General features: G+C 44.8%; 1 protein-coding gene across 1 annotated transcript in view; it reads right to left on the bottom strand.

The window, feature by feature from the left end:
- KIF15 (kinesin family member 15) overlaps positions 1–23498 on the bottom strand; it is a gene marked incomplete at its 3' end in the record, with an annotated part of 260968 nt that overhangs the window by 122204 nt on the left and 115266 nt on the right. The window contains exons 14-16 of the mRNA XM_082258917.1: positions 12529–12706; positions 8853–8991; positions 7699–7840 (exon numbers count right to left, since the gene is read on the bottom strand). Of these exons, the coding sequence (XP_082115043.1) occupies positions 7699–7840; positions 8853–8991; positions 12529–12706 (459 nt within the window). The remainder of the gene's footprint in view (positions 1–7698; positions 7841–8852; positions 8992–12528; positions 12707–23498) is intronic.

The raw sequence follows: 23498 nt of genomic DNA, 5'->3' as shown, positions 1-23498 counted from the left end.
CGAAGTCACCCGACTAGAGGCCACTTGGCCTATCTGGTCAACCAGATCCGATTCCTGTGAGGTATCGGGACTAATCTTAGGAAAAGGTAAAGGAAAAGATCTATTCAGGGAACGGTAATTACCGCTTCCTGTAGTACTTAAATGTTGGAAGGGAAGAATCGCACCGGTAGTAGTGGTTGATGCTCGATCTAATGTCCTGAATACCGGTGAAAACGTCCCCCCACCCTGAAACCGGGTGGGGGCGCACCTTCAGGCTGTGTACTCCTTTGCTTCGGGTTTGGCTGGGTTGGTCCTTTGCTTGTCCGACCAGCCCTTCTTGAACCCTCCTGGAGGAGTCTTGCCTTTCCCGCTAGTACCAGCCAGGCGCCCTTTATGGGCGGTAAAGAAAGGTCCTCGCTTGTTGCGAGGTCCCTTAGCTTTAGCAGCCTGTGGCAAAAAAGTGCTCTTGCCCCCAGTGGCATCCTTAATGATTTCATCTAGGTTGGCCCTAAATAGACGATTCCCCTGAAAGGGGAGATTTGTCAAGGTCTTCTTGGAACCTAGGTCAGCTGACCAGCATTTTAACCACAGCACACGTCTGAGGATCACCGCTGTCTTAGATGCATGCCCTAATAAGGGAGTAGTGTCCAAGGCTGCGTCACAGATAAACTGTAGCCCTTGTATAATCTGTTCCATCAAATCAGATGTCTCCTGGGAAATATCTTTTCCCCTAAGATCTTGGCGTACCATTTTCGCCCATTCCGTAAGTGTCTGGGAAACTAGACCAATAACAATTACTGGTCTAAATGCTGACCCTATCAGAGAGAAGATGGTGCGGGACTCTGCTTCCATCTTTCGATCCACCGGATCCTTAAAGGACGAAGTGTCCTCCACTGGAATAACCGTGGCTTTATTCAGCCTGGCAATAGGCGGATCCACGACTGGTGGTACCGTCCATTTCTTAATGATGGATTCCTCAAACGGATAGCGTCTAGCAATACGCTTGGAAATAGTAAAGGTACGTTTAGAATGCTCCCATTCTCCTTTAATCTGATTACCGAAACATTTAGGTACAGGAAAAGCCTTCATCGTCTTGATGGGCTTATTAGTACCAAAACGAATCTCTGTTTCAGTTGCCTCTGCCCGTAAAGCCTCAAGTTTTAAGGTTTCCTGCACTGCCACAACTAGTGCGTCCACCAATGCTTCTTCCTGAATAATAGCAGGAGAAGAAGCGTCCTCCTCACTGTCTGAGGGGGCTTTACCTGGGATAACAGCCCTTGCAGAGGAACCTGCAACTGCCGTGACCACCTCTGAATCTGAGTCAGAGGTGTCAGATGGTATAGGGGTAGGCGGGGGTCGCTTCCTTGACCCCCGTCCCTGACAGGCCGCCTCCACCCGAGCCACCATAGACTCCAAAATTGCTGTAAATGACTCTATACTCTGTGCACCGGCGGGTCCCGTGGCCCCCTCGAGGGAAACAGGTGGGGGAATATGTGTGGCAGGGTCCATGATAACTCCAGTTACTTCCTGGATAATATAATTCAAAAATAAAACTTTTTTTTTTTTTTTTTTTTTTTTCGACCCCCAGCGCCACAAAAGCCCCTTAGTGTTACCTGCTAGGGATCCCTATCGATCGAGAGAGAGAGAGAGATAGACCCCCAGGCTCACCACTTGATGCTCAGAGTTAAACTGCAACAGGTTACAGCGCTGTCTTAACAAACAGGAAGTCTTTTGGCTGGCTGCCCAGGAAGAAAGGAGGCGGCTCCGCCCCTCTGTACGCCTTCCGGCGCCTCCCCCAAGCTCCACGAGGTGTTTGGATCACCTCAAACATGGCCGCCCCCATGCTGGAGACACGAGGCTCCGCCAAAATGGCGGCTCGTGCGATCCAGCAAAAAAAATGGCGGCGGCCCGTACTGAATAGCGGTGTGCTGCAGGGCACACAACACTCTCACTGCATGGGGATATGGCGTGGTTGGCGGTACCGGCCCTGGCGGACCGCATGGCCGTTCGGGAGGCCTGCTAATAGCTGGAGATCTGATTAGGAAGGCAGTCTACATGTCCGTGGCTTCTGACTGGTAGGTAGCTTATTCTTAACCCATAAGATTCCCAGAATGCCACAGATTACATCTTTAAGACATGTATACAATTAGATTGTTAGCTCCCAAACCAAGCCTCCTGGCTTTTTTGCACACATAAAATCACACTCAAAATAGGAGGATCTGTGTCATGTTGTAGGATAGAAAGGGACTCTATCTTACCATACAGAGAGGGGCCCGCGTTCACCACAACACCCGTCAGGGGGAAAGGGGGAACATACTACTCACCATACCGGAACCAGGCGGGCACCAACTCCTGACAGTACCCCTCTCCACCGGGGCGGGAGGGCTGTCGACCGATACGGACGCCGTGACTCATGGTCTTTGGCGTTTCGGCGAGACATTTAACTCGCGTGGACAGTCCTTTAATGGGACTTTGTCGCGGCCGACCCAGCGCGGAGCTATGGCCTGCACGCGCTCGTAGGCTGAACTGGGGTGACCACCGGATCTCAACATCCAGCCCGTCGCCCAGTTCAGCTTTCTTGCTTGAAGATCTCACAGGAACACTGGAGAAAAAAGCTGTCTAAAAAAAAATCCTTTAAGAAAAAATTCTTGCCAGGACCTAAGATCCCAGCAAGGTGTCTAGGTCCTTACTCCTAACTAGACAGAAAATAACTGATTTGCTGAGGCAGAGAGAGAGAGGATATACCCTCTGGGACTGCCCCTAGGGTGTGGCCAGAGCTTTTTAATTTCCTGTCTAGTCCTGCTCCTGCGGAGGTAACATAACCCGAAGGTGGTGTATCACCGAGGACTACGTCTGTCGATGAGCGCTAGAGAAATTCAATTACAAGCAAGTGGGTCCCGAAAAAAATCTGTATTCATAAGTGGGTCTCGGCCCCAAAAAAGTTTGGGAAGCCCTGGATTAGGCAATAGCATGCAATGTCAAGCTGCAGCTGCCAAAGCCAGCAGAATATTAGCATGCATAAAGAAAGGGATGTATTCCAGAGATAAGACTGTAATCCTTCCACTTTATAAAACTCTAGTCTGACCGCATCTGGAGTATTCTGTCCAGTTCTGGTCGCCAGTCCTCAGGAGGGATGTGTCGGAGCTGGAGAGAGTCCAGAGAAGGGCAACTAAACTGATTAGGGGATTGGAGGACCTTAATTATGAAGAGCGTCTGCAATCGCTTGATTTATTCTCCCTGGAGAAGAGACGCCTGAGGGGGGACACAATAGCAATTTATAAATATCTCAATGGGGATCTCCGCTTAGAAAAAAAGCTGTTCAGTCAAAGGGATTGCATGAGGACTCGAGGGCATACAATGCGATTAGAGGAGAAGCGTTTTAACCTCAGGCAATGTGGGGGGTTCTTTACTGTTAGGGCTACAAGATTGTGGAATTCTCTACCACAAGAGGTGGTTTCTGCGGGAAGTATGGTGGCTTTCAAAAGACTCTTAGAAGTACATCTCAAGGATCAGAACATTCAGGGCTATGCGAGATGATTACAGCCACACACACCTACACAGGTTGAACTGGATGGACTATTGTCTTTATTCAACCTCACCTACTATGTAACTAAGCAACACCAGTTCAAATACAGATTGCTTATACTTCCTCCTAAAGTAGGTTGAGACATTGGAAAACAAAAGCCAGCCCCTGTATAACCCTTCCTCTCCCCAGCATGTATCAGATTTATGAGCAAGCAATACACAGGGCTAGAAAAAATAAATAAATAAAAAAAAAGGGGGGTGGGAACAGTGTCCCTCAGATAAGTTTAGACAAGTACAGAAATATATTTTGTTTATCGCCCACACAGACACAATCAGTCAGGAAGTCCAATAGCAGTTCAACTGATGAAGTGGGCAACAGCCACTAACAGGTTCAATAACATTTACCATCTGCACATCATAGGTATATGAAGGAACAAACTCCCAAATCAAGGGCAGATGAGAAGCCATTGCAAAATGTAGAAACATGTCATGACCTAGGGGAGGACAGAGGATCATACTGGTATTTCACAGCAAGAGAAATACAGAAATACACCCGACTAAAAGGAGCATTGGACCTCTGCCATTGAGAGCTGGAGAAATAACCAACAATCTACCAAACAGGTAGATAAAAATACACTAATAAAACTGGAGCAAACTAAAAACTACTGATATGGTCAACAGATGCCCAGACAAAAACTAGGGAAAGGAAGTTTGGGAAACAAAAACAAAAAACCCCAAACAGTCAATATGAGAAAAATGCACTCCTTACCATATAAGCAGGTAAAGAAGCTCTATGAGGAGACAAACTGTCTTGTCAGACAACCTAACTTTTAGCGAGATAGCATAGTCAGGCAACTAATCTTGCAGCAAGATAATAAAGTTGCGAAAGCCCTCACAAGCTAACAGATGGACAAAACGACCCCTCCCCACCTCTCCAAGACTGGTGGGTTTGGCAACAAAGATCTGTGTAGGAGGCCTCTGGTGACAGTCTGCTTCACCCAATGGGCTAAGAGGGACTCTAAGGTAGGGCCCCTATAACCCTTGGCCCATTCATTTAGGGTCTGAGATACCAGGGCTGAGGCAAAGTCTGGCCGCAATATCGAACCAGCCATGCTGCGTGCCACAGCCTCCGCTATCCTATCAGCCGGGTCCTTAAAGGACGGGGATTCCTCTACTGGGATCATGGTAGCTTTCTTCATCCTAGAATCATGAGGGTCCACCACTGGTGGACTAGTCCACTTTTTTAAAAGTGACTCCTCAAAAGGGTAACGTATGTTGGTTGTTCCCATTCATTACAGTAAAACCTGTCAAAATAAGACACAGTGCGAGGTGACTTATGCGTACCAAACGACACAGCCACATCCGTGGCTACATCAGCCGCATCCTCCATTTTTAAAGTCTCATGCACTGCAGTGATAAGCGAGTCTACCAGCGCTTTTAATTCGCTTCTGTGACCATGGAGGGATCATCCTCACTATCTGATGGATCTGGGGGTGTGATATTAAGCCCCCATGGACAGGCCGCGTCCACGGCAGCATCAGACTCAGACTTGGATGAGACAGAGAAAGGTGGGGGACACTTCCTCCTGGGCCTTTGCCCACATGCTGCCTCCACCCTGAACACTAAGGACTGCAGGACCACCGTTAGTGCAACCATGGGAAGTTGGGGTTTTGAGAGACCTGCCACCTCCATGAGGTGTCAGTGGGGGAGATGTGACCTTGAGGCTCCATAAGGAAAAGGAACACCTTGCAGTACAAAAACAATCTTTTGGCACCACTAAAGAATCCCCCTAAGATTCAGGATACCTATCAACAGAGAGAGAGGGATAGCAGGGACCCCGTAGGACTCACCCTACCGATCTGAGAAGCGCAGAGAATTCGGACCCAGCATCACCATGGACGCCATCCCTGTTCAAATGTCCCGAGCACATGAAGTGGAAACTGGGGAGGAAGAGGAAGAGCATCGGAATCCCCACGAGGCTTTGGTCGTCTCCAGTGTCTCCCGATCTAAGAGGAAATGGCCCCATGACATTATCGGGCTACACAAATGTGGCCGACAGCTGGAGACCAGACAGACTAAGGGAAAAAGACCCCATGACATCGGGCTACACAAACATGGACACCAATCGGAGACCAGCCAGACTAAGGGAAAATGGCCATCAGCTACAGCATGCTGCCAGGACCTTCCCTGTGCCCTCTGCCACAGGACTCCGCTATGCACTCTGCACAGGGACCCCCCCCCTGCATTATACACACTGCAAATAGTGGCGCATGCACCTAGGGGTCTCAAACACTGGGACCTCTCCAGACTACCAGGGAAGGACACACTATCCCACGACCCTTACAGAGTGGGGATGACGGGGGGGGGGGGACCCCAGGGGTCTCTGCTGCATTCTCTGTCCTGGGACCCCCACAAGACCCCAGGTCCAGATGGGGGAAAGGGAGTGGGGGGGGAAGCCCAGCCCACAGAGGGATTTTTAAGGATGAGAGGCGGGAACCTTCAGTCAGGTCCGACCATCCCTGAAGGTTACCCGCATCCACCCCAAAACCGCAAAAAGGGGAGGGGGGAAACCTGTACTTACCCTTCCATGGTGCGTAAAACGCTCCAGACAGAATCCTCGCCACCAAAGAAGGGGAGCTGTTGGCCAAGGGACCGCTGCGACTCAGGTCCAAACCCAGTCGTATGCGACCCTGCGAGACAAACTCGCGGGCCAGCCTCAGTCCGTGAGGCTATGTCGCGGCCGACCTAGCGTGTAGCTGCGGTTTGCACACACTTGCTGGCTGGGCAGACCACTGGATCTAGATTATCCAGCCCATCGTCCAGCTCGGCAGTTGATGTTAGATCTCCCAAGAGAAAAAACAAAAAAGATGTAAGGAAGGAGAAATTAAAAAAAAAAGTGCTAGGACTAGAGATCCCAGCCAGGAGCCTAGGTCCCTTACTCCTAAGCAGACAGATTAAAAAAAGATTACCTAGAGCAGAAAGGAAGGTTATATACCAAGCTGCGGACGGCCCATGGGCGTAGCCAGGTATTTTTTGTTTTGCCTAGTCCCACTCCTAGAGGGAGGCAATATAACCCAGTAGTTATGACTTATGGAGCGATGTGTCCGTCGAACGAAAGAGAAAATTTCCAGATGGAGCTCCTGTCACCCAGTTGGGGCTCTTGTGTTTAGCCTTAGGTTATTTTCCCCACCCCTCATTTTCATTTTGGCACTGCTTTTGGACGTCTCAGTAGTTATGATTCATGGAGCACTGTGTCCATCGAAGAACGAAAGAGAAAATTTTCTCTGGGGCCGAACTGGATACAGTTCCCCATAAACGCTTAATCTACAAAGTGATGTCTACAGGCATAGACCATAGAGTTTGTTCTTGGATAGAAAACTGGTTACAGGGGCGTGTCGTAATAAAAAAAAATGTACTCGGACGGGTCTGGAGTGGTAAGAGGGGTAACCCAAGGCTCTGTCTTGGGACAAATTCTGTTTAATTTATTCATAAAATGATACAGAGTATGGGATAAATAGCTCAATCTTAGTTTTTGCGGAAGACCTGAATAAAATAATGGGGTGGGCAACTACACGGCAAATTAGGTTTAATATGGAGAAATGTAAAGTAATAAATTTGGGGGCTAAAAACATAACCGCAAACTGCTCACTAGAGGGGAGAACCTCTGCAGCTAGCAAAGCCGGCAGTATACTAGCATGCATAAAATATGGGAATTTAGTCCAGCGATAACTAATCCTGCCACTTTATAAAACTCTGGTTAGGGCACATCTGGAGTATTCCATCCAGTTCTGGTCACCAGTCCCCAGAAAGGATGTGCTGAACAGAATCCAGAGAAGGGCAACAAAATAATGAGGGGACTGGAGGACCTTAATTATAAGGAATAACTACAGGCACTACATTTTTTCTGCCTGAAGACACGCTTGAGAGGAGATATAATAGCTGCTTAGGGGAGTTTTTTTTGCTGTCAGGGCGATAAGGATGTGGAACTCTCTTCCACAACTGGTGGTGTCAACAGGGAGTATTGATATTTTTAAAAAAGACTCTTGGACGTGCATCTTAGTGAACACAACATACAGAGATATAGGAAATGATTATCAACACTGACACACATACACCTACACAGGTTGAACTGGATGGACCATTGTCTTTATTCAACCTTACCTACTATGTATCTATGCAACTATGAATGCTTACTTTTATTGTTTCTGCATGCATTTTGTTCAGTTGAGACACTTCATTTCTCTTGTGAGCTTTGATGGCCTCCAAAATGTTTTCAAGATGCTCATTAGATTTGAGCAAAGACTGAAGCTCAGATTCCTGTTCAACCTGCTTCTTCCTAAGAGATTTGAACATATACAATTGGTTATAGCTTAATTCTGTATTCCCATCTTAAATTATGACATTCAATTTTAGGCACCTCTGCTGTGCTGATATTTTCCAGCTTGTTGCAAGGACAGCTCTCCCTGCACCAACATCCTCAAATACCATCAGCCATCAAGAGCAATTACACAATACTTGCTCCAGTCATGCAATCTTCTCTGACATCCAATACTTTATTAAGCCCCGGTTCACACTTGTGCGGGGTCCGCATGTAATGTCGGAGCGCACTGCTCCGACATTACATGCGATCAGCTGTGCGGTGCGAGTTTAGCCATACAGTTTGTATGGCTAAATTCGCACCGCAGAAAACACGCACAGGGACCCTTTTTGGCAGCCGCATCAGGATCGGATCGCACAGCGGTTCACACTTGTGCGATCCGATCCTGTGCGAACTGCACGATCGCACTGCGATATGCGATCAAACTGGGGGTGTCGTTAAGATTACATTGACACCCCCAGCGTATCGCATATGGCAGTGTGAACTGCCGGGGGTGCGTGTGCGGTGCGGGAACAGGCTGCGGATTCGCAGCCTTCCCGCACTCGCATAAGTGTGAACCGGACCTCACTGGTGAACCCAGCAAAAGGTGATTTGAAGAGATTTAGGAAGGCTATTGGTTGTTATGAGATTGCTTACCCTAAGGATGCAGTCCTCAGAAATATTTCTAAGCTAATTGCGGTTGCCATTAAATATCTTTTTGAAATCTGTTCATACATAGAAATGTGTGTTACTAACCCCAATATCCGAGATACGTGACTAAATGCCAATCTGTCTTGCAAGTCAGAGCTCTTGATCTGTATAGTCGTTTGGGGTCAGGGACCAAGTATTGGAGCCTTTGGATCAACATTACAGCCAGGCAACTAGTACAATGTATTAAATGAAAGCTCTTCAATAGCAGCCGGTTATCTCTGTGAACGTTACCTTTAGGGTACATTGTATTAAAAGCATCACAAGATGACTATCAACTAACTTTGTCAATTCTTTGAATTCTTCATATTCTTGTTTTGCTGTAGCCAGCTCACTTTGAAGCTGAAGTATCTTCTCCTTTAGTCTCTCTGTAGAAACCATACTATTTTCAGAGGATATTGGTGTAGAGTGCATTGGTAAGCCTGGACACGAAAAAAAAAAAAAAAAAAAAAGTCACAAAAAGGACAAACACACAAAACACCACAAACATACATTTAGGGTAATACTTCTGATTGATTATAAAGGCATTTAATTCAACTGCAGTGAATGTCAATTAAAAAAAAAAAAAAGGCCCAACAGTATTTAGGTTTCTGATTTCATAGTTGGATACGGATTCCTAACCTTCTCAAAACAAAAATCGGAAGGAAAAGAAATACTAATGCTAGACAGCAACTTAATTCAAAATTAAATGTATTTCAACATTTTCCTGTCAGAGGGGTTATTTCATGCAGCCGAGGATTCCTTCTTGTGTTATTGCCATTATTGCCGGACTCAGCGCTGGTCTTCTGGCACATATAACCATGGTCTGTGATACTGTGCTCTGTTCTGCAACAATGCTGCAACCCCCTGCCTACAAACATTGCTGAGGTGGTTAATTTCACAAACTGCTCAAAGATATCCAGTTGTCAGCCTAAAGCATCAGTTACTATTGTTGTGACAAACTGTTATACTTTCAAAATGATGGTAGATATGCATTTACTGTACATTTGGAGACAGCTACAGTTCATCCAGAAAGTATTCACAACACTTCACTTTTTTCCACATTTTGTTGTTACATGTTACAGCCTTATTCCAAAATGGATTAAATTCATTATTTTCCTCTATATTATAGAAACAATACACCATAATGACAACATGAAAGAATTTGGTTTGACATCTTTGCACATTTACTAAAAAAAAAAAAAAAAAAATGAAATTAGAGATATAGATAGATAGATTATATAATATATATATGTGTGTGTGTGTGTGTGTATGATGTACATAAGTATTCACAGCCTTTGCTATGACACTTAAAATTGAGCTAAGGGGCATCCGGTTTCAACTGATCATCCTTGAGAAGTTTCTACAACTTGGGAGTCTACCTGTGGTAAATTCAGTTGAATGGACAGGATTTGGAAAAGCCCACACTTGTTTATAGAAAAAGGTCCCACAGTTAATGTATGTTAGAACACAAACCAAGCCATGAAGTCCATTGAATTGTCTGTAGACCTCCAAAAACAGGATTGTATTGAAGCACAGATCTGGGGGAAGGGTACATAAACATTTCTGCAGCACTGAAGGTACCAATGAGCACAGTGGCCTCCATCATCCATAAATGGAAGAAGTTTGGCACCACTAGGACTCTTCCTAGAGCATGCCGCCTGGCCAAACTGAGCAATCGGGGGAAAAGGGCATTAGTCAGTGAGGTGACCAAGAACCTGATGGTTACTCTGACAGAGCTCCAGTTTCCTTGTGGAGAAAGAACCTTCCAGAAGAACCACCATCTCTGCAGCACTCCACCAATCAGGCATGTATGGAAATAAGGCCAGACGGAAGCCACTCCTTCGTAAAAGGCACATGACAGCCTGTCAGGAGTTTTCCAACTGACCCCTGAAGGACTCTCAAACCATGAGAAACAAAATTCTCTGGTCTGATAAAACAAAAATTGAACTCTTTGGCCTGAATGGCAAGCGTCACATCTGGAGGAAACCAGGCACCACTCATCACCTGGTCATCTGTACCATCCCTACAGTGAAGCATGCTGGTGGCAGCATCATGCTGTGGGGATGTTTTTCAGAGGCAGGAACTCGAAGACTAGTCAGGATCGAAGGAAAGAGGAATGCAGCAAGGTACAGAGACATCCTTGATGAAAACCTGCTCCAGTCTGGGGGGGGGGGGGGGGGGGAGGTTAATTTTCCAACAGGACAATGACCCCAAGCACACAGCCAAGATAACAAAGGAGTGGCTATGGGACAACTCTGAATGTCCTTTAGTGGCCCAGCCAGAGCCCAGACTTGAACCTGACCATCTCTGGAGAGATTTGAAAATGGCTGTGCACCGACGCTGCCCATGCAATCTGATGGAGCTCAAGAGGTCCTGCAAAGAAGAATGGGAGAAACTGGCCAAAAATATTTGTGTCAAGCTTTCACCATCAAATTTAAAAAGGCTGTAATTCATGCCAAAAGGTATTGAGCAAAGGCTATACTAATACAATTACAAAGATTTCAAACAAACTTTTCACGCTGTCATTATGGGGTATGGTTTGTAGAATTTAGAGGAAAAAATTGATTTATTCCATTTTGGAATAAGGCTGTAACAAATTGTGGAAAAAGTGAAGCGCTGTGAACACTCTCCGGGTGCACTGTAGATATACACACAAAAAAGTTGGGTGGAGGAGCTTATACAAATAGAACAGGGCAGCACAATCCCCAGAGATTAGTATTTGAAGGGCATATATCCCTGGGTTTCCCACAAGAGGAGACACAGGGGTTTGTAGATTTTCTTTTTACGTGCCATAGCCTACAGTAAACCAGATAACAAATATAAAACTTAATAATCCAAAGAAAGACATTCTTAGAAAATGGTTTACGGTGCTGCCAAATTTGCCATACAATCAACAGAACCCAGGGTGATGGTGGGATGTTGGGGTTTCGCCCGAGTTGGGCTTCTTCAGGATCCACTTGAGGTTCACATAATAACCCAGAAATACGGACATAGCAAAAGATGGATACAAAGGCTGGTTTATCATAATTAGATGATATATAAAAAAAAAGTGTTACTTTGATGGTAAGAATGACTAGCTATAAAAAAGGAGCCTGCATTGAGGGCCAGTAGAACAGAACAGAGTGATAAAAAGGGAAACTTAGTCAAAATCTTAGCTGGCATACCATTCGTCAACCAATGTGGGTCATTCCTGTGGCGTCGCCATTGCAGCGGTTAGGGCTGTCCTTGCAGCTTTCTGTGTTTCTGCTTTGGCCTTACATATAGTTGGGACAGTTAATGACTCACATTAAATTAAAAAGTCATCAGCTAAAAATACTGTGGCTGCTGACCTTTATAAACAGATGCTCACCAGTCCAGGGATCCACTGTTGTCCTCACCCGCACCCCCTTTTTGGGTTCCCTGTGTTGGCATCCTGGATGTGGGAAGCCAGCTGTGACTTGTGCTTCACAGCCGGCTTCCCACTCTCTCACTGAGCTCTCTCAATGGACCCAGACATGTCTCATTAGGTTGTGTCTGGGAGAAGGGCAGAACTTCTGCTCAGATTGCCTAGGCGATCTGAGCGGAAGTGGGTACCTGTCAGAAGTGGGTACCTGTCAAAACTAGGTACCTGCCCCCCCCCCCAAAAAAAAATATCAATACAGGCAGAAGGGGGGGGGGGGAGGCATCCCTTTTTTAGATGAAGTTCTGCTTCAAAGACCAGACCGGTTTTATACCACAGAATGACAAAACTACAGTTGCAAAGGATGGAAGCCAAGTAAAATCTATAAGCCCTGGTCACATCTAAGTTTTAATCTATGTCACAGAAGGCCAAAGTATAACTTTTCACTTACACATGTCCTAGGGATTCTTTCACTTCTGGCCTTTTTTTTTCCTTTAGTTAGCGGTGGTCACACATTTGTAGTATTGCTAATACCTATTGTAACAGTTGATGTTATCTAAAAAACTTCAAAAAAACAGAAAAGAAAAAACACATTTACCACCATTATTCTTTGCACATGAGGAAGCTTCTAGGAAAGCTCTCTCAATGTCTGCGATCATTCGATTGTTAATTTCTTGCGCTCGTTTTACAGACTGGAGAGAGCGGAGACTCTTATTCTCTTCCCTTAGACTGTGGTTCTCAAAAGCATATTTGGCCACTCGAGGATGATGTTCAATCTAAAATGACACATATAGAGAGACAAATCAACTATTTACAAAGAAAAATTAATTATGCAATTTCCCACTATGAAAAATTGTGCATTACAAGAAAATCAACATACTGCAATTCTAAAAAGGTGGAGCCAGGAAGATTTTTATATGCTAAAGCAATACAAAAAGGCCTTCTACTCCACCATGCCATTTATGAGAAGACTGCCACCTTGCCATGTAGTTTACACTATTGCGGCACGTGTATGTTTCAAGTGAGAAACCGTCATGAGTGGCAAGCACAGTCTTAGATTTCTGGGTAGGCCAAGTCTGAATGCGAACATGAGTTCTGAATAAATTAAAACAGTTCGAAGTCACAAGTAGGTAAAAGCTTAAATTAGATTTAAATGGCAACCCACTGCATTTCAAGATAAATATTTAAGTACTGTAGGAAAAAAAAAGCCATGTAAGATTATACTGGAGAAGTAAAAGCAAAAACATTTTAGGTTATTAACAGAAGTCTTAAGAGGAACAAATTTTACTTGAAAATGTTTTAGAACTATACTGTGGGCAGGAACGGGCGCACAGATCCAAACCAACAGTGTCTGCTTTACGATTTATATACCTGAACAGCTGGTATGCAGCATTCAAGCCAGCTGACACACTAGAGCTGCTCTGACGTACTTTGTTACTGGCACTATGGACTCCGGTAACATGGCCACCTGGGGACTTCTTGTTAGCAGTGACGCACATCCAGCCGGACAGAGCAGCTCTAGCGTCCCCATTGGCTTGAATGCTGCAGCTTCTCTACTCTCATCTTCCAAGGAGCAAAGGTCTTGCCACATTGCACACCCTGGTTGGATATTTTGTGAGTGCACCTCAGACAAGAGTCCTGTGGTTTAGATATGCTTTTCATCCACTGCACACTGCAGAAACCAGTGTATGCACTATTAAGGATTGCAGTTTTTAATTTGGATACCATTAGTCAATGTGGACTTTGTTTTAACTTCGTACTGACTCAAAGTGTCCAATAGATTTTATACGAGATTGGGACAATAATTCAACACCACCGCAACAGTGTTTGTTGTTTGGGCATGCAGCTGAGCATTGTGTGTGGCATTGGAATTAGTTCATAACTGGCACTCACAGCTAAGTAATTTATAAAGACATCAGCACCATCATCTGGGTTGTTTATTAGGACACCGTATACTGTAAACGCACTGGCCACTTTGTTAGGTACACCGGGTCAATTGCTTGGTAACACAAATCGCTAATCAGCCAATCACATGGCAGCAACTCAATGCATTTAGGCATTGGTGAAGACTATTTGCTGAAGTTCAACCCGAGCATCAGAATGGGGAAGAAAGGGGATTTAGAGAGTTACTAAACCCGCAACAAAATCAGTCTGTATATGCAGTAAAGCATGCTTGTTCTACTCAGTGTGGATCCTAAGGGGTTAATCCTCTGCATTGTGTAAAAAGCCTGTTTGATCCTCTCTCCTCCGATCCTCCCCTTCTTCCACTGTCCCCAATCAATCTGCTGTTAGAACAGAGCCTTGGGGGCAATCTGCACATGCTCAGTTTGGTGTGTATTGCTAGAGCGTTTTTTTTTTTCTTTTTTGTTCTTGGGAGGGAGCATGTAATCAGCACAGGGCCAATCAGCACTGTCCAGATAAGAGGGTCAGAGGTCATGGATCCTGATAGGACAATTGTGGAAGAAATGAAAACTCCTCCTACAAGCTTTATTTGGAACGGATAGAAGGCACAAGACTGCTGTATACTGCTGATGAAAAAAAAGATACCAGTTTATATTTTTCTTGGGAGAGTTCATGTGATCAGCACTGCCCAGACAGAGGGGCAGGGGTCCTGCAGCCTCATAAAACAATCAGAGGATAATGAAAACTTCTCCTACAAGCTTTAACCAGTGCTCTGCCAGACACTATAGAAGTCACAAGACTGCTCTAACTGCTGATGAGAAAAAGGTACTTCGTTTATATTTACTAAAACTATTGCATTTCCATGTTCTGTGTACTGTGGGAGGCCATATATAGTGAATGCAGGGTGCTGGGTTTAGTAACACTAAGTGACTTTGAACACGGCATGGTTGTTGGTGCCAGATGGGCTGGTCTGAGCATTTAAGATACACGAGGGAAAATATCAAGTGAGCGGCAGCTGTGTGGACAAAAATGCCTTGTTGACGTCAGAGGAGAATGGGCAGACTGGTTTGATATGATAGAAAGGCAACAGTAACTCAAATAACCACTCAACAACCAAGGTATGCAGAATACCATCTCTGAATGCACAACACATCGAACCTGGAAGCAGATGGTCTACAGCAGCAGAAGACCACACCGGGTGCCACTCCTATCAGCTAAGAACAGGAAACTGAGGCTACAATTTGCACAGACTCACCAAAATTAGACAACAGAAGACTGGAAAACATTGCCTGTTCTGATGAGTCTTGATTTCAGCTGCCACATTCAGATGGTAGGGTAAAAATTTGACGTAAACATGAAAGCATGGATCCATCCTGCCTTGTCTCAATGGGCTGTGGTTGTAATGGTGTGGGGGATATTTTCTTGGCTCACTTTGGGCTCCTTAGTACCAATTGATGATCGTTTATATGCCACAACCCACCTGAGTATTGTTAAAACAAAGACAGACAAAGGCGCCTCTAAGTGTAGACTTTAGACAACAGGTTTAATGAATAAAATTATGCACTCACATTAGTAAGTATATTTTCATGCCCATAAAACAAAGTTCCAGTGTGGAGAAGTGTACATCATCCGGTCATGGACATCTGTCCTGCTGGAGCCGAAATCCTTTCACCGTGGCCGGCTTGTACGGCAAAGTTAGAACCAGGAAGTAGGCTCGGTGTATTTGCTTGACAGCGAGGCTTGCTGTCAAGCAGATTTCGGCTCAAGCAGGACGGATGTCCATGACTGGATGATGTACACTTCTCCACACTGGAACTTTGTTTTATGGGCAGAAATATATACTTAATAATGTGAGTGCATAATTTTATTCATTAAACCTGTTGTATAAAGTCTACACTTTGTCTTTGTTTTAGCCCTGTGGAACCCCTGGCTTTTGGTTTCTGGATGGCTGCCCTACATGGTGGACTTTTTCTCCCCCTGTGCCATTAATGACTTCTAACTCTATGGACTTTTGGTTCGATATGTGATCAAGCGCCTGTTAAAATTGTGTATACCTGAGTATTGTTGCTGACCATGTCCATCCCTTTATGGGACTACAGTGTAGCCATCTTCTGATGGCTAATTCTAGAAGGATAATGCACCATGTCACAAAGCGCAAATCATCTCAAATTGGTTTCTTGAACATGACAATGAGTTTACTGCATTTCAATGGCCCCCACAGTCACTGGATCTAAATTCAATAGAGCACCTTTGGGCTGTGGTGGAATAGGAGATTTGCATTATGGACGTGCAGCCGACAAATTTGCAGCAACTGCGTGATGCTATCTTATCAATATGGACTAAAATCTCTGAGGAATGTTTCCAACACTGCTGAATCTATGCCAGGAAGAATGAAGGCAGTTCTGAAGGCAAAAGGTGGTCCAACCCAGTACTGGAAAGGTGTACCGAATAAAGTGGCCGGTGAGTGAATACTCTCAAGGTCCTTGCGCTGGGTTTTCTGTGTTAACTTTTGACTTCTATCCTCATGTGGATTTTTACAGCAGAAGGATAAGTCACTACTGGCCAAAAAAGGTTTGCACCTTGTGTTTTTTGGATACTTTATCCACAGTCTCTCCCTTGTCTAAATTTTTGCAGATTTGTTTGACACTTTAGTATGCATGTTGCGAATCCATGCCATTACATACCATATTGTTTTCTGGCAAAAACAACAATGTGTTTTTTTATCAAACCCTACCTTTCCCGGCTATAGAAGTTAAACTATCCTGCCTGCTATTACTTACTTACCTACATCTAAAAAGTACAATCACTTTGGCCTTGTGTCAACCTAGTGGCAACAAGCCAGTCATTAACCACTTCAATACAGGGCACTTTTACCCCCTTCCTGCCCAGGAAAATTTTCAGCTTTCATTACTCCCACACTTTGAATGACAATTGCTCAGTCATGCTACACTGTACCCAAACAACATTTTTATCATTTTTCTTTTCACACAAATAGAGCTTTTGTTTTGGTGGCATTTGATTAGTACTGGGGTTTTTATTCTTTGTGATGATCGAAGTGAAAATAAAAAAAGAAAATGGGATTTTTGACTTACCGTAAAATCCATTTCTCTGATCGTCAAAACCATTGAGTTATATTGTCCCCCCACAGGAATAGGACACTAGGCAGAAAAAGAATCTGGCTAGGTCAATGGGCAGTCCCAGGGGGTATACTCCCTTTCCCTGCTATAGGTACTCAGATTTGTTACAAGTAGTGTCAGAAGAATTACAACTCCACAGAGGGGTGGGTGCTGTGTCCGTCAATGAACATCCGAGAATTGTTATGGTAAGTCAAAAATCCCATTTTGCCTTTCGTTCATTGACGGACACAGCTCCTGATCTTCATAACCATTGGGAAGTCCAAAAGCAGTGTTAAACATGAGAGATGGGAACAGAAAAAAAAAATTCACCAAGCTAAACCATAGCCAACCAGGCAACAGGAGCCCAACCAAAACAATTGGAGCCCACCTAGGAAAAAAAAAAAACAAATACACCCCCAAAGAGGATCAAGTCCTCTAAACAGCAGCCTGCAAAACATTGTGGCCAAAAGAAGCATCTGCAGATGCCACTTTATAAAACTTTGTGAAAGTGTGCGACATCCAGGTGGCCACCTTGCTAACCTGCGTTAATGACGCCTGATGACGGAAGGCCCTGGAGGCACTGAGCGCCCGAGTAGAATGCGCCTTGACAGGGAAAGGAGGAACCTGACCCTTGATGAAATAGGCCCGAATCCCCTTCTGTCTGATCCATCTGGAAATAGTCGAAGAGGAAGCGGACAAGCCTTTCCAAGGCCCATCCACGAGTACAAATAGGGAGTCTGACTTCCTAAAAGACTCCGTAGCTGCCAGGTACACCCTAATTACCTGGACCACATCCAGGGCATGCAAGGCAATTTCCTTTGGATGTTTCAGCCTGGGACACAGGGAAGGCAACACAATTTCTTCATTTAAATGAAAATCAAAGACAACCTTTTGGAGGGGCGAAGAACCACCTTATCTCTGAATCACCAAGGTGAACGACAGTATAAACGCCACCAAAAATACCACCTTCTGAGACAGCGTAAGCAAGGGAATTTTCCAAAGATTCTCAAAAAGAGGCTTCTGGAGGACTGAAAGCACCAAATTGAGGTCTCAAGGTGGCAACGGGGACCGCCATGTAGGAACCAAAGGTCGGACACCCTGAAATTCTGTTCAACCCCCTGTTGAAGGTAGGTCAAACATCAGAGCCACCGAGAAGAAGCGAGGACGAACTCCAAGAGACTCACACCACGCAATGTACATCTTCCAGGTACGGTGATAGGTCTTTCTAGAGGTAGCTTTTAACAGCGTTGGAATCACTGACTCAGATAGACCACTATCCATCAGCACCTGGTGTTCAACAGCCAACCCTTCAAAGCCAGCAACTGTAAAGCAGGATGGAAGATTGGTCCTTGGGAAGAGCAGATCCTCCCTGGGAGGAAGCCGTCAAGGAACCTCGGCGACCAACCGCACCAGATCGGCATACCAAGCCCGGCGAGGCCAGTCCAGAGGCAGTAGGATGACCGGAATCCCTTCTGTCTCAATCCTGTGTAGAAGTCAAGGCAGAAGCTTGAGGAGGGAAGGCATAAAATCAGACGATACTGACCCCACAGGGCCACCAGTGCGCCTGTGGCATCCACCAGAGGGTCCCGTGACCAAGCCACAAACCTCTGCACGTTTCTGTTGAGCCGAAACACCAACAGATCCACCTTGGGGAAGCCCCACCGGAGACACAACTGATGAAATGCCTCTGAAAGGATCCCCTTAGTCCAACGCCTGCCGACTGAGGTAATCCGATTGCCAGTTTTCCACCCTGGGAATGTATACGGCAGAGAGGGCTGGAACGAACCGTTCTGCCCACCTTAGAATGCCGGGTACCTCCTGAGCCACCAGGACACTTTTTGTGCCCCCTTGGTGATTGACATAAGTCACAGCCGTGGCAGTGTCCGATTGAATGCACACTGGACAGCCCTGAAGACGATCCGTCCGTCTGATCACTCAGAGTTCCAAGACATTGATCAGTAGTCTGGACTCTTCCAGTGTCCAGATCCGTTGAGCATCATTTTTGCAGAGGACGCCTCCCCAGCCGGACAGACTGGAATCAGTGGTGACCACTGTCCAATACAAGGGGAGGAAGGATTTTTCCAGCCAAAGTGTCGGAGAATGAAGCCACAATATCAGGGACTCCTTCCTTCCCTGGCTCAGCTGGATCAGATTGTCCAGAGACTGCAGGGTCTTGTCCCATTTGGCCAGAATCTCCCTTTGCAGGGACCTCGTATGGAACTGTGCAAACGGAACCGCCTAGAAAGGTAGACACCATCAGGCCCAGCCCCCGCATGCAAGTCCGGAGGGATGACCATCCACTGGACAGCAGGAGACGAATTGCAGCCTGCAATGCCTGGAGTTTGTCCAGAGGAAGGAGCACTCTGGCTAAGGCCAAATCCAGAGTCAGGCCCAGAGAGTCCAGCTTTGTGGACAGAACCAGTGCAGACTTCTGAAGATTCAAAATCCAGCCAAACACCTTCAGAGTTCGTATGGTGATTTCCAGGTTTTCCACCAGAGCAGGAGACTCCGCTTGCAGAAGGAGGTCATCCAAGTAGCCCAGTACCACGATCACCCGATGGCGTAACAACGCTAGCATCGGGGCTAACACTTTTGTGAAGACCCGAAGAGTAGAAGCGAGACCAAAGGTAACGCCACAAACATATAATGCTCCTCTCCCACGGCAAAGCGGAGGAAGAGCAAAATCTTCAGGGGATTTTTACCACTTCTGCAATATACAAAAAATACATTTAGGTTGCATGCTATACAGAATTTTTTAATATTGAATCAACCTAATAAATTGGAAAGGACTTACAGTACATGGCAAATATGACCCTTTTGGCTAGGATTGCCCCCACAAGCTAGATTACTCCAAATTGTGGTTTGACCATCGTGTTGCAACAAGGATCGCTGAACTTTGTCCAAAGAGTTCTGACATCACAACTTGAAAAAAAACCATACAGTATCTCACAAAAGTGAGTATACCCATAATATTTTTGTAAATGTTTTATTTTCTTCATGTGACTACACTGAAGAAATTACACTTTGCTACAATGTAAAGTAGTGAGTGCACAGCTTGTATAACAGTGTAAATTTGCTGTCCCCTTAAAATAACTCAAAACACAGCCAATAATGTCTAAACCGCTGGCAACAAAAGTGAGTACACCCCTAAGTGAAATTGGACCCAAAGTGTCAATATTTTGTGTGGCCACCATTATTTTCCAGCACTGCCTTAACCCTCTTGGGCATGGAGTTCACCAGATCTTCACAGGTTGCCACTGAATTCCTCCTTCAGTTCTCCATGACAACATAACGGAGCTGGTGGATGTAAGAGACCTTGCACTCCTCCACCTTCTGTTTGAGGATGCCCCACAGATGCTCAAAAGGGTTTAGGTCTGGAGACATGCTTGGCCAGTCCATCACCTTTACCCTCAGCTTCTCTAGCAAGGTATTGGTCATCTTGGAGGTGTGCTTGGGGTTGGTCTGTTGGAATACTGCCCTGCAGCCCAGTCTCCAAAGGGATGGGATCATGCTCTGCTTCAGTATGTCACAGTATATGTTGGCATTCATGGTTCCCCTAATGAACTGTAGCTCCCCAGTTCCGGCAGCACTCATGCAGCCCCAGACCATGAAACTCCTACCACCATGCTTGACTGTAGGCAAGACACAGTTGTTTCTGTACTCCTCACCTGGTTGCTGCCACACACGCTTGACACCAGCTAAATAAGTTTATCTTGGTCTCAAAAGACCACAGGACATGGTTTCAGCAATCCATGGCCTTAGTCTGCTTGTCTTCAGCAAAGTGTTTGCAGGCTTTCTTGTGCATCATCTTTAGAAGAGGCTTCCTTCTGGAACGACAGCCATGCAGACCAAAATTTGATGCAGTGTATGGTTTGACCACTGACAGGCTGACCCCCCCCCCACCCCCTCTGCAGCAATGCTGGCAGCACTCATACGTCTATTTCCCAAAGAAAACTCTGGATAGGACGCTCAGCACGTGCATTCACCTTCTTTGGTCGACCATGGCAAGTCCTGTTCTGAGTGGAACCTGTCCTGTTAAACCTCTGTATGGTCTTGGCCACCGTGCTGCAGCTCAGTTTCAGGGTCTTGGCAATCCTCTTATAGCCTAGGCCATCTTTATGTAGAGCAACAATTCTTTTTTTTCAGATCCTCAAGAGTTCTTTGAGGTGCCATGTTGAACTTCCAGTGACCAGTATGAGAGAGTAAGAGCGATAACACCAAATTTAAACACACCTGCTCCCCACTCACACCTGAGACCTTGTAACACTAACGAATCACATGACACCAGGGAGGGAAAATGGCTAATTTGCACATTTTCGTTTAGCAGTGTACTCATTTTTGTTGCCAGCAGTTTAGAAAATAATGGCTGTGTGTTGAGTTATTTTGAGGGAACAGCAAATTTACACAGTTCTACAAGCTGTACAATCACTACTTTACATTGTAGCAAAGTGTCATTTCTTCAGTGTTTTCACATGAAAAGATAGAACAAAATATTTACAAAAATGTTTGGGGTGTACTCACTTTTGTAAGATACTGTATAAGGACCCTTGCTTGCGACTAAAACTTGGGGCTAGTAATAGAATGCCCAAAATGGGTAAAGAGTAAAAAAAGTGCTCAGTACTTACGCACGGTTTCATTTTTAAGTATTGAGCACTTTTTTACTCTTTACCCATTTTGGGCATTATATTACTAGCCCTAAGTTTTAGTCCCAAGCAAGGGTCCTTGTATACATGTGTTTTTCAAGTTGTGATGTCAGAACTCCTTGGACAAAGTCACACGATGGTCAAATCACAACTTGGGAGTCATGTAGCTTGTGGGAGCACTCTAGCCAGAAGGGTCATAATGCCATGTAAGTCTTTCCGATTTATTAGGTTGATTCAATATTAAAAAATTCTGTATAGCATGCAATCTAAAATGTATTTTTTGTATATTGCAGAAGTGGTAAAAATCCCTGAAGAAGATTTTGTTGTATACTTTGAAACGTGTTGGATACCCACACAACTGGGAAACATCTTATGCTGTTCCAACCTTCAAATGGAACTGGACAGCAAGTAGTTGGTGAATACCACTTTCTTGCACCATTATTGACCTTCTATTTGTTGTTTAAGTGTTCCCTACATTTACACATGCATATGCTTTTATAAAGATTTTTTAAAATTATTGAAGATAAAAGATTTTTATAAAATATGTGGTATGGATTGCCTTTCAAATTCCAGTCAATGAAGATTAAACTCTGGTTATTAACAAGGGATAATGGCAATCACACCAATAGCCACTTGAGCCATTCCATTCTATAGAGTTTATAAAAATTGGAAACAATGACTGAGCCTGGGTATACACTGATGCGGTGCGGGACACTGCATGCAATTTACACAGGAATCGTAGCAAATTACATGCGGTGTCTCTAGGGTGCGATATGAGCCATGGATTTGTATGGATCGAATCACACTGCATTTGCACCAAACACGTGCAGGACCCTGTTTTTGTCCGCACCAGAATCAGATCACATGGGTGTTCAAACTGATTTTGGGGTGTCGTTAACATACACTCCGCAATCGGTTCACATGAATGGGCTGCGATTTTGATGTGGTGCGGAAACCTCAGCAAATTCACTGTGAATTAATGCCGCATCTAGTGTGATCCGAGGCTCAAACACAGCTCAACTCAAATGTTTCTGGCTACTCTTGATAGGAGATCATGCCAGTATAGCCTTATCCTAATGTAAAAATCAGTTAGGCCAAAAATTCTGCCTGTCTTATGATCGGTCACATTAGGACAATTCAGATCCAACCATTTAATTAGCCTACGTATTGGAGGCAAATCACTTCCTTGTTACCAATATGCTGACAGTAAAAATAACATACGGTATTTTGAGCAGGGGCAATTCACTAAAAACAAGTTTCTAAGAATTGAATTGTGATATCTGCTGAACAGTAAGATCTGTATAGATAAGAGGGGGGTTTTTGGTTGAGCTGACCCTTGTGTGCCATAATCCTATTAATTAGAGAAAAAGGAACTCCATGATACAAAACAAGTTTGCTCAGGGAGATAAAGGTTTAGTGGACTTTAAAGGCACATATTAAGTAGGCAAAAGACTACCATAAGTATAAAAAACATATATTCTTTTATTTAACCAAAGTTTTTTTTGAAAAATAGAACAAAAGTTCAAGAAGCAAAACTATACAATGACATACATATTATTTGAAATAAGAACATTCATCATATCTATAGGTCAAAATATTGGATACACAGATATTGTAGTAGTTACACTTTGTGAGTATTAGGATCGTGGTCTGAAGAGGTCGACGCGTTTCGCCTTAGCTTCTTCTGGACCTCAGACGCTAATATACAATTTTATCTCTCTCAAAATGCAGAAAAAGCGAGTGATCCGTGGTCATCAGTATCAGTATATCATATTGATCATAGAGTAGTAAAAAATAGGCGGGAAGTGAAGAGGGAGAAAAAGGCCCAAAAACTGGTGGAATGGGCCACCTCAAATTCCCACACTGGAATCTATCGAGGATTCAGGTCGGGATCAGAGTAGTGATAT

This window comes from Pelophylax lessonae (genome assembly GCF_965119305.1).
Source record: "Pelophylax lessonae genome assembly, chromosome: 5".
Taxonomy (NCBI): Eukaryota; Metazoa; Chordata; class Amphibia; order Anura; family Ranidae; genus Pelophylax; species Pelophylax lessonae.
Note: the sequence above shows the minus strand (reverse complement) of the source record. Positions and strands in the feature narration are given on the sequence as shown.